At 40.5% G+C, this 12,079-nt stretch overlaps 1 protein-coding gene and 1 long non-coding RNA gene across 6 annotated transcripts in view; one reads left to right on the top strand and one right to left on the bottom strand.

The window, feature by feature from the left end:
- Positions 1-3,154: 3,154 nt before the first annotated feature.
- Positions 3,155-6,413, bottom strand: TPBG (trophoblast glycoprotein). 4 transcript variants are annotated; one of them, XM_023533441.1, is made up of 3 exons: positions 6,285-6,413; positions 5,809-5,928; positions 3,155-5,436 (listed from the first exon to the last, which is right to left on the bottom strand). In XM_023533441.1, exon 3 carries the CDS (start codon positions 5,115-5,117, stop codon positions 3,864-3,866), a length of 1,254 nt encoding a protein of 417 aa, XP_023389209.1. In that variant the 5' UTR covers positions 5,118-5,436; positions 5,809-5,928; positions 6,285-6,413; the 3' UTR covers positions 3,155-3,863. The 4 variants fall into 4 exon arrangements, with proteins under 4 accessions (XP_023389209.1, XP_023389207.1, XP_023389208.1 ...); XM_023533439.1 differs by having other exon boundaries at positions 6,172-6,356; XM_023533440.1 differs by lacking the exon at positions 5,809-5,928 and having other exon boundaries at positions 6,172-6,287.
- LOC105295290 overlaps positions 6,313-12,079 on the top strand; it is a 49,199-nt gene continuing 43,432 nt past the window's right edge. The window contains exon 1 of one of the 2 annotated variants that reach the window (XR_002781494.1): positions 6,313-6,439. This is a non-coding gene — a long non-coding RNA (uncharacterized LOC105295290). The remainder of the gene's footprint in view (positions 6,440-12,079) is intronic. The other variant, XR_896141.2, reaches the window with a different exon arrangement.

Consider the following 12,079-nt stretch of genomic DNA (forward strand, 5'->3'; position numbering starts at 1 on the left):
TAAGGATAAGAACAGAAAAATAGCTGTACAAAACATCCTCCAAGAGCTGTTTTTCTCCATCTAGAAGACAAGATCGCCTGCACAATACAGAATATATTTTCTTAAACTAATTATTTCAAGTGTAGAATTACAGTTTTACTGAAAGAGTTTAAAGACATTGTCAAAGTATTTTTCATATATTACTAGAAATATAATTTCCTTCTTTCCCTCTCCTTTACTGTGAAAAATCCTTGCACAAGTGTAGAAGTGAAACGTGAATCTCATCTAATAAATATTTGTCTTCACTTTATGATGCTGCTCTCTGAAAACTGGATAATTTAATGGATTTGGGGGCAGGAATAAAGCATATATCAAACTGTTTTTAACCTTGTACATCCTCATGGTGTCTTTTTGTGTAGACTTTAGGGAAGATTTTAAATGGAAAATAGAAATGATACAAAGGAGCCCCAAACTAGAGCTGTAAAGCCTCTAATGTCCTCGAGAATGTTAAGCACAGTATTGGAACATTAGACCAGAAGGGACAGAAGAAAACAGAATCCTAAGGAAACAATCAGTTCATTTGAACCTTTCTTTTTTACATCCACTTTAATTAAACAGACAGAAAACAAAGATGTAAGTTATTTCTATTTAAATATTGAGGTGTGCATAATCCACATTTGCTGCCATTCAAGATATTTTAAAAGGATTTACCATTTGTGATTTGCTCATTTATTTCCATGAAGACTTTCTTTGCCTTTGAAAAAAAAAATCTTGTCTCTTATTGATAGTATCAATTTTTGTGGCTCCTTTTTCTTTAAAAAATTTTAGCAAATACGCTTCACAGTCTACTTATTTTGTAAGAAAAACCTATCGGCTATAAGATAACAAATGTGCCTTATAGGTTACCATAATTACATGAGACAGCAAAACTGTTAATACATATATTAAATGCTGCAAACTGAATGGTTACATTGAAAGTGGAGTTTTACAATCCAGGGGCAAATAGCCATATTATCCTAAAATCTTGCCACTTAGTTAAGATTTTTTGGACATGTTAATAGCTTTTTAAATTGAAAGATTTATCAAGTGCTTAAGTTTTTGAGTACAGGTATTCCATGCTTTTTGAAAGTTTGAGTTAGGCCACTTGACTTTTACAAAAGACCAGCTTTAGTACCTGTTTTCCACTAACCGAAAGAAATTTGAAGAAGATTTTTGCTTTTAAACTAATGGTAATTGCTTCTTCACTTTACATCATTTCAGCCTTCAGAAGTTTTCATTAGAATACTCTACTTTCAGATGGCGGGGGAAACCTATATTCTTCTAACTTTCTTCAGATGAAACTTGTAAAGGATAAATGGTGTTTTCTCTGAAACCTTTGTTAAGCTGAGTAATAGTGTATTATCAACCAAAATAAATTTTTTAAAATGGATTACTTGTAGGTTTCTAGGATCAATAATGCATAATGGTACTAAAGAACAGTGCTTAATACAAGTACACTTAAAATGATACTTTTAATTTCATTTTTCTTATATTCCCTTGTACTTACTGGGTTTATATAGCTCCTATCTTCCAAGGAACTCAAAATGCCTTATAAGCTTATAGACTTAGAGTATTATGACTGCACAATACCAATTGTTTTCAAACAGTAATATTTTTTACCTTAAGAATGTTCTATTGCCATGTACTAGAAAATAGCAAGGAGTGATGTGATAGAAAAGAGAGCAGTGGCATATTCGGAAGTTCATACAGAGAAAGAAGCAAGGGAATGAAAAAGAAGCAAGAAATTATAACTTAAAAAAAGCCATCCACCTAACAGATGAAAACTTGGCTTCACTTCATCAGATTCTGCTTCAGTGAGTTGATGATGAGAAAAGCTAGACTAATGAAACTACTGCTTTCCTGGATCTAGCATAAAGCTCAGTTTTTAACTGTTAGATTATCACATGATGGAAAAATAATTCTTCTGAATAGCGACTACAAATATTACAATTTGTTTTCTACAATATCAGCAGACTTACTAAAGTCCATCAGCAGTTTATTCCTAACATGTGTGTGCTCTTATTATATGTTTTCACTATTTTTGGCACGCTCATATCTTTATCATTCTTTGGAAATAATGGCAAGCAGCCAGTTTATGAATTCCTGATGAACACTTAAAACGTTTAACGGAATGTTAAGTACCATATATTTAACTTTTTCATAGGATCTGAAGTATAACCATAAATAACAAATGTTACATTTTATAAAATAAACCTTATGAAAGTTAATATAGTTAAAATTCATATTCTGACTGTGTAGTCTACACAAAGAACAGATGTCATGATTTTAGCCCTATTTTGAACACTTCTGAATTTAACTCAGAGAATATCAATTGATTAACCGATTGCTTTTATTTAAACCTAAATGGGATTTTATTCCTCACAAAGGTGTATATACCAACATATAGCTTATCTAAATCAAAATATCCTCATATTTATAAATACTGAACTAAACATAAGAAACTATGATTAGTCGAGACACTTGTTTATGAACACATACATTTATCTCCGGTTATTTCCTCAAACTCCTACCCCATCATTACAATTTTTTAAACATATTAGCAGGGTCTCTGATAAACTATCCACTGTGTATGTTCCATTTTTTTAAAAAAAATATTCTCAAGAAAGTCTGTTTCAATTTGTATTATGATCTTAGGAAAACTTTATATTTTAAAATCTTTTAGTATATTCTACCTTTAAGACACTTAATTTTCATACATTTATTTGCACCATATTTGTTGTATACTCTAAACACCTATAGAACAATTTCATATGGAGAGTTTAAGTAAATAATTTTGTTCTATCCTAAAAACTTAGTCTAGAAAAAGCCCCAAACTGTGAACTGTTTATCATATAGAATTCTTCCCTCTTACCAACTTTGTAATGCTCTCACAAAATTGTTTCTTGAATAGCATTAACTTTGGGACCACAGGAAGTCTATTCACATAAATATTCAAAATTTCTAAATCCTGAAAGGATCCACCATCTCGAAATTATCTCTGAAGTCTATTTATATGATATTGTTCCAGTTTCATGCTCAGCTATAACTAATACCTTAATTATCACTGGAACCAAGACCCTTCAATATCATTGTCCCTCATCCTTTTTTCAAATATCAAACTTGAACACAACTGTAATTCTTTTAAGAATCTTTATTGATTTTTTTTAAAACAATTTAGCCTTTTGGATCTCGATGCAGTTTATAAAAAAACCTTCCATATAGTTTCATATAAACTGCAGTCAAAAATGTAATTTACTTAGTCAAAGAAGTTATCTGAAGTTGCAAGTTATTTTTTTGTAATATGCAGAACAGTAAAATGTAAGCATGCTCTCGGATGCAGGTGCTCCAGTGTACTATGGAGTTACTTTGAAGAGCTTGCTAAGGTCTGCAGGCAGTTTATGGAATGCAATCATTTTCTCCACAATTTAGGTACATGAGAATAAAACTGATACTTAAGAATAGAGTATTTTTCTCAAAAAAGTTGAGGCAGCTTTTGTTGAATGCTGTCTGTGTGGGTACACTTGCTACACCTTGAACTGTGTGTGCTAAGAGAAACAGACAGCCAGGAGTCCATGTTCATGCTGAAACTTGAAAAATCCCTCCACCTGTATTAAGGAGTTCCAAGAAAAGGAAGAAGGTAAAAGACTATGCAATTGTTTATCATCTTACAGTAATAGAACACACCAAAAAACTTTACATGACAAGGAAGGAAAGTCCCTTCACTGCTTTCAGTCAAGGTCAGTGGTGTCTATAGTGGATAGTGGAGATGGAGCAAGCATAGGATGAGATAAAGCTTAAGTCTACATCTCATGCATAGCTGTCCTTGTTTTGTCCTCGATTGTCTCTCAGACATCCGAATTAGAACTGAGGTTTGTTAACCTGGGGTCCGCATTGATTTCATATCTGTAATGATACCCTTCCATGTGATCCCTGCAGGCATCTCTGATGTTATGCATCCACTTTTTTATCCCCTTGCGGTTCAAATACAAAACCAGTAGGAAAATCGCGCCTATCAGGGCTAAAACAATACCTAGGAAGACATAAGAAGTCTGCAGGGATGGAGGGAGGATAGGATCACAGTCCAGGTCTGAGCTGTTGAGTTCCAAGAGGACCCGATTCCTCATTTTTTCAGGGAATGCACAGGTGAGCCTAGCTTTGCCCTGCACGACCTCTGTCTCCTTGAGCCAGGCCACCATGTCCACCATGTGGCAGTCGCATACCCAGGGATTGTTGTCCAGAAAGACCCTGACTTGGGGCAGGCCCTGCAACTCTGCCAGGGTGCCGTTATGAAGGACCTTGAGGGAGTTGTCCTCCAGGTGGAGGCTTTCTAGGTGTGTCAGGTTGCGGAAGGACACATAAGTCAGGCTCACCAACGAGTTGTTACGCAGGTCCAGGTGCCTAAGGTCCGGCATTTGTGCCAGTACGTCGCGGGGCAGATAGAGCAAGTGGTTGCTGGTCAGCTCCAGGCGGTGGAGCCCGCGCAGAGCCTGGCCAGCTCGCAGGGCCGCCGCCACCATACCTTCGAAGCTACGGTTCTCTCGATCGAACTCAGGAGGCAGGATGTGGTTCAGGAACAGTTCCACCAGGGGGCTGGGGGCAGAGGCGCTGGCGTTTCTGCCCGAGAAAGCGAAGGGGCTGAGGTCGTCCAGCGGGTTGTGGCTAAGGTCGAGCTGGCGCAAGCTGGGCAGTTGCTCGAAGGCGCCGGCGTGCACCTCCTTTAGGCGGCTGCCGCTGAGGTTGAGCGCGGCCAGCTCGTCCAGCGGCGGTCTGCGGGCGAAGGCGCCGGCAGGGAGCACCGCCAGCTGATCGCCGGTGAGGAAGAGGTTGCGCACATAAGAGGGCAAGTCCGCTGGCACCTCGGTCAGGTTGCGGTTAACGCACTTGACGGTGCGCGCCGCCTCGGAGCACTCGCATGGCGGGGGGCACTGGCCTGGCAGCGGGGGCTGTGCGGACACCGCGGAGGCCAGGAACTGCGCGGAGGAGGTGGAGGACGTCGCCGAGGAGGTGAGTGAGGACGAGGTGACCCAGCCCAGGAGGACCACCGCCAGCCACAGCCGAGCGTCCCCGGCGGCGGGGCCCCAGGAGCACCCCCCAGGCATCACGGCACGGGTCTCCCCGGAGCTGGGCTGGGACAGAGCCCGCTCCGAAGGCTCGGGAGCTGGGCCCGGAGAGCGCGGGTCGGCCGGAGGTGTCTAGAGAAAACTTTCCTCTCGTGGGAGGGCTCAGCAACCAGAACTTGGCTAACCCCTTGACCACCGGATGTCCTCCTCCCAGGGCCGATTCCCCCGCCCCTTCCCTCTAGAAAGTACGCACAGCGGGTGTGGACACTCAACTCCCGCTCCTCTTCCTGCCGCCGCCCCCGGGTTGCCACCTCCTCGCCTCTTTTGTTGGCGCCTTGCGCTGGATCCGCTGCAGGACCTGGGACAAGCGGGAGAGAACCGTGAGGAACGGCAGCGGCCGCAGCTCCCCGAGTACGGAAACCGGCCTAGCCAAGCCAAGTCGTCCCCACTCAGTCCCCAAGATCTCCCTCCGAAAGCCCGTTCGGGCCTCGCTCCCTCAACCCTACCCCCGCCCCCCCGCGCCCAGTCCCACGCACATCCTTACCCGGGAGAGAGGCGCGCGCCCCAAGACAGGAGCGCAATCTTCCTTCCGCCTTGGCCCACACTATATATACCTCTCCAACCTTCCGCCCTCCTTTCGTTATCAGACTCGTCCCCCGCGTCTAACTTATTGCTTAATCCCCAGCGCCTTCCCGACCAAACTTCTCACTCTCCCAGCTCCTTCCCTCACCGCCTCCGCTGACGACCAGCCTTCCGGGTCTGCGCCCCCGCCCGGACCTCTCCTCCAGGTCCAGATGGATGAGAGGGAAGTTTCAGGTTACAAGCGTCTTCTCATGTCTTTTTGTACCCTCTCGGATTAACAGAAAGCAAAGGACCCTAGAGCAGATGACACCCCACCCCCACCCCAGCCCGAGCCTTCGCCTGCTCCTCGGATCCCAGAGGAGGTTCCAGTCATCTCCAAATGGGAGGGAAGAGGCCGCGAACAAAGCAGCGGTGAAACCCGGGACCTAGGCTACTCTCCCGCCAGAGGATGGGAGGGGCCCCGGCGCCGCCTCCCGATTCTCGCCTGCGCCGCTAGCTCCCAACCGCTCACCTCCGCGCCCGCCACCTCCAGAGACAACTCCGAGTCCCACCGGAGTCGCGGTGACTTTCCAGCTCCTAGTACCCCAGCCCCTGGCCCAACCTCCGCAGCTGGGAAAAACCAACCTGGGGGCAGGGGAGGGTTAGGCCGGCCAGAGGGACTTCTGCCGCGCGGCCAACCTTGACAGCCCTCCGCAGGGAGATTTGAGAAAGGAGACTGGAGGGGATCAGCGCTGCGCGCCTCCTCCTGGTGGAAATTGACGAGGAATGTGCCGGAAAAGGTGAGGGAATCCCTCTCTCCCCCTCCCCGGCATCTTTTGGTGGTTCCTCATTTTGCATACTGTATTTACCTTGGACAGGAACAAATCCGCTAGTGAATCTCGTGGAATTCACCCCGATTCACACTTAGGAGAGTAACGAGATAAATTTAGGCGTGACAGCAGCGCGAAGCAACAACATAAAGAAAAGAGCTGAAACTGTCCAGTGGCAGCAGCAAAACGCCCAGCAAGCTGCAAGAAAGCTTCAAAAAGTCTTACCATCAAAGTGATACCTTAGGCGCCAACTTCAGATTTAGGTGTAAAGAGTGCGTCCCCACCTGTCCCGCCCCCGCACATCTTAACAGTTATGGAACTTGTGAAAAGAGAGAACCAACTTTAAGAAAGAAAAGAAAAGGTTAGTGGAGAGAAGATTCATTCTTGATTCATTAGCTTTTTCTCCTCCCAAATTAAAAACAAAGGGAAGAAAATTGCAGCCAAAGCATCCTAGAAACAAAAGACAAATAGTAACGACGTGAGTCACCGGAAAGTGGACCCGCCCTCCTCACCAGATGTGGCAACAGTGTGTCTGTGCATGTCACTTAAACTGGGAGAGTTTACGGGGTGGGGGGCGGGGGGGGGTTGGGATGGAGAGAAGATGCTTGGCTCTAAAGTCTAACGCCCTAGGAGGCGCCCCGCAGGCAGGGGAGGTGGAGAGGATGGAGTTGGGAAAGGGACAGATTGAAGGATCTGTTATAATGGAGAGGTCTGGGGTCCTGAAAGCTCTATCCTTGCTCTGTCGGTAACTCTGTATTCCCTCTGTTCCAATCAAATAATTTCTCTGAAAGGGTGAGAAGGTACTGGTTATTCCAGGCTTCTTCGTTTTGGAGAGAAATCGCAATTAGAGAAAGAGTTAGGGAAATTAAGATTTGGTAATAAAAGGATCAAGTAAGGAATGCTGAAGTTTGTGTCTGTGACTCGTGGGCTTAGTGTGAAGAAAGGCCCTAACTCTCAAGTCCATTTCTGATTACTTTTGTGGCAGGAGATAGCCTGCAGAGCCAACAGCAAAAATGGTCCAGGGCCTGAAGGGGTTGGAGATTGCAGCGATTTGAGCAAAAAGCCAGTTTCACTAATTTGCATCTTCAGCACATTTATCTAAATCCCTTTTTCTTATTTTTAAAAGTGTTTTGCAATATGAATGTGAAACGCTTTGAAAAAAGAATCTCAAAAGCTGTGACTGTGGTGGTAGTTACATAAATCTATACACAAGTTAAAATTCTTAGATATATGCACACCAAAAAAGAGTCAATTTTACTCTGGTAATTTTTAAAACAAAATTAATTACTCATGGGTGAAAAAATGTAGTAATGCTCCAGCATATTAATTCTGGTTGTGATGCAAAGAGCAATTGCTCCATTAAGAATAAGAAGCACTTTAGAATTTGGAAAGATTATATATATTCTCCTATGATCCTCAAACCAACTTGCCAATGTAGATACCATTAGTATTATTGTCTTCTTACTGATACTGTTTTTCCGGTTTACAACAAAACAAAACAAAAACTGGGTCTCTGAGCTAATAATAACTAGTATTGACTGAGTGAGTGCCTTTTCCTTGCCAACCCCTGTGCTGATTACTTTACAGAAATTATATCATTTACTCTGCACATCAGTATTCAGGTAGGTCCTCTCACTCCAGTTTTATAGACGAGAATTATAAGTCAAATATAAATTAGGTGCTATAGTCCCCCCTTATCTGTGGAGGACACATTCCAAGACCCTCAGTAAATGCCTTAAACTGTGGATAGTACTGAAACCTATAAAATCTATGTTTTTTCCTCTATATACATACCTATGATAAAGTTTAATTTATAAATTAGATACAGTAAGATTAACAATAATGAAATAGAAAAATTATAACAATATACTCTCATAAAAGTTATGTGAATGTGGTCTCAAAATATCTTACTGTACTGTACTCACCTCTTCACCTAAAGGAAACATTTTATGGCATATCTTCTCTTTGGATATCCCTACTCTTGGACTTTAAGGCCATTATTAAGTCAAATAAGGGTTCCTTAAACACAATCATTGTGATGCCATGACAGTCAACCTGATAACCAAGATGACTATTAAGTTCTATTCCAAGTGGGTAGTATATGCAGCATGGCTACACTGGACAAAAAGATGGTTCTCGGCTGGGGCAGTGTTAAGATTTTATCATGCAGAACAAGTATGCAATTTAAAACCTATGAATTGTTCATTTCTGGACTTTTCTATTTAGTATTTTGTGACCGGAGTTGACTGCAAATAACTGAAACCTCAGAAAGTGAAACTGCAGATAAGGGGGTACTACTGTAACTTTTTCAAATGAATGGTGGAGGTGGGGACCAGGCCCAGACCTGTCTGCCTTTCATATATATTCCACATTCTGCCTCTAGGCAAGGCTAAAGAGTTTGTGTAAAATCCTACTCTTGTATACCAAAGCCTCACCTCTGGTTCTCTTTCCCCTTCTTTTCTTCCTCCAACTCCCTGCAGCTGGCAGTTGGTTATGGCTACTGAATCAGGACCAGAAACTTGGGTCATTTCTAGCTCCACCACTTACCGTGTAACTTCTATATACCTCTGTTTCTTAATCTATAAAATAGGAACACTAATAAAACTTTAGGACATTTCCATGAGAGTTAATATATGTAACACACTTAGCAAAATTGCCTGTTGTTATTGTACTCTCCTTAATTACTCTCCCTCTTACCATTTATTGTGCACCCACTAGACCTCTGTAACTGTTAGTGATAGGAGTGCAAGGATGAGTAGTTTATGGTCTCCATGAGTAATATTGCCACATATAGCAAATAAAAATTCAGGATACTCAGTTAAATTTGAATTTCAGATAAACGATAAATCATTTTTAGTATAAATATGTCCTGTGCAATATTTAGGATGTACTTATACTAAAATAATTCATTGTTTACTTGAAATCCTAAATTACCTGGCATCCTTTATTTGATTTGGCAGCAAAGAAGCTCATCACCTGGTAGAAGAAACAGACAGAAACAAAAGCTTTCAATGCAGAACATTGTGTACAGTTTGGTGTGTGCGTATCTTTTCAATCTCCTCTTTCTTTGTATATATATTTACTTCTGTTTCTACTATTTTTGGTATGAATGAGATCATAGTATATATATTACATATAACTTTTCTTATTTTAAAATAACCATATAGTCTTTCATGTCCATGCAGGTATGCTTTATTCTTTTTTAAAGACTGTGAAATATTCAATATGTAGATTGTTATATCACATTTTTTAACTGCCCTACTGAGAGACATTTAGATCAGTAACTACTTTTTAAAGTTTCCCTCAAGTGAGAAAAGCTTACAAGGATTAGTTCTATTTTGATTGTTGTCAGCATTTAATTATCCTAAATTATCATACTTGCCTTACTCTTGACAGCTTGAAAATTTTTTGTGCATGATGCTATTTACATGCTCTAAAGCAGGACAGAGGATTTCAAAGCATATTTTCCCTCATTTATTCTTCCATCCCAAAATGAAACGAAGGAAAGATCTGAATGTCCTGATGGTGGAGAATCAATTTAATGTATTTCAATGGGTCACTTTGTAGCCTTCAGGAAAATGTCTCTGCACTATCATTTATTTAGTGGATTTTTTCTACTAGAACCATTTTCCTTCTAATGACCCAAAAGAAAGTCATTAATAAATTATTGAAATATTGCTGCTAAATCTTGGGAAGGCAAGGAATTATGTACATATTAAAATAAGATGAGTTATTACAGCCACCCTCATGGTAACTAGCAGAGAGAACCATGTGGCCTGGCATGGACAAACGTCAGCATTATTTAAGACTCATTAATTTTGGTCTCTGCCTTAAATTAGCAAATGAATTGATGAAGAGGAACACTTTGAAAAATATCTTTAAAAAATGAAGTATTGGTAAACATCATACACAAATGTCATAAAGACATGAACCAACACTTAAAACCAGAAAAATCAATGTTAGGACCAATTCAGAAAAAAAGAAAATACATACACATATATACATTCATGGAAAAATAATTTTTAAAAATTATTAATTATTGAAAAAGTTTTCATGAGCTGATTTCAAATCACTTTAGAAAGAAATGGACTTTTTTGTCCGATATATAAACTAAGTAAAGTATAAAATATACACTCATGAAATATTTGTTTCATGAGCCAGTACAATGGAGGGGAACAAGTAAAAGAAATATATAGCAAAGATATTTCAAAATTCATTGGAGATTTAATAAATACTAAAGAAAGAACAAAGCTAAAAGGTTGTAATAGACTGGAGAGATTAAACCGGATGGAAATATGTGATTCTTCAAGGATGAGAAAATATTAAAAGGTAAATGGAAACAATTATATGGTAATCTGCACAACTCTCTAAATAGCTAACATTACAGTCATTCAACTAAGTGTTTAAGTTTTTGAGACCTTACCATTTGCCTTTTATCTATTTGATGTTCTTGGGATACAAAAATAAATAGGATAAAAATTCCTGCCATCAGAGAATTCACAGTCTAGTGAGGGAGGCAGACTATCTTACAGTTACAAACCATATGGTAAGTGCAAGAGTCAAGGGAGGAGTGAGGAAATTGTCTGGAGAAGGTTTCATTGAGTAAGTAATGCTTGATTGCAATTTAAATTATTAAGAACTTGCCAGACAGATCGGCAAGTTAGCGAAAAGACTTAGAGAACTAGTTCCATTCTAGGGACCACATGGTTAAAGAGCACAACACCCATTGGAGGAAGTGGTACAAGGTCAAATTTGAAATATGGTGGGATCAGATTACCGCCCTCTATCCTAAAAAGTTTGGCTTTATCCTGTAGTGCCTGGGAGCCTCTGAAGATGTTCAGCAAAGGAATGACGTGATCAGATGAGCATATTATAAAGATCATCTTTGCTGTCTCTTGTAGGGGTGAATTATAGGCAGAGAAAACAGGACAGGGAGAGAAATTGGGAGGGCCACATGATATCGAAGAACCAAACTAAAAACAGCTGTAAAAGATTGGCAAGAAGGGAACAGATTATATAGACCAGTAGTACTGAACAAGGTGACACTGCCCCTAGTGGGCATTTTGGGTATTCGTGGAGCCATTTTCTGGTTGTCACAGCGATAGGAAAGAGCTATTGGTATTTAGTATGTAGGGGCCAGGGATATTAGACATGCTGTAATTAGAGGGACAAGATCATACAATGAAAAGTTATTATTCTGCTTCCCACATAACTTTCAAATATCAATCTAGACATTCTTATAGATGAAAAACCTGATTATAATCATCTCAACCTAGACACAACTCCATTTTACATTTAAACTGCAAATACTTACAGTATGTTTTTAATATATCCTGAATTTTCCAGGAATGCAGCTATTGTGTTCATTGAAGGAAGAATATATATTGTTTTGTTTGGAATTTTACCAAAACTTTGGCAGTGGCAGCTATGCCACTCATGCCATTGGAATCACCAATACAACCCAACTGTATCATACGCATTTGTAGTTATTGCATTTACAGTGATTTTCATTTCAAAATATTTAACATCAAGAAAAATTATTTTCATTATTCACTGGAATATTGGTATAATTTTTCTTAAATCCTAGTCTGTTTATAAGAAGGTAGAAGT

The sequence above is a fragment of the Pteropus vampyrus genome, unplaced genomic scaffold, assembly GCF_000151845.1.
Source record: "Pteropus vampyrus isolate Shadow unplaced genomic scaffold, Pvam_2.0 Scaffold102, whole genome shotgun sequence".
NCBI classification, from domain to species: Eukaryota; Metazoa; Chordata; class Mammalia; order Chiroptera; family Pteropodidae; genus Pteropus; species Pteropus vampyrus.

What these genes read in the sequence shown, in the direction of transcription:
- TPBG (XM_023533441.1), bottom strand. Translation starts at nt 5,117, where the DNA reads ATGCCTGGGGGGTGCTCCTGGGGCCCCGCCGCCGGGGACGCTCGGCTG.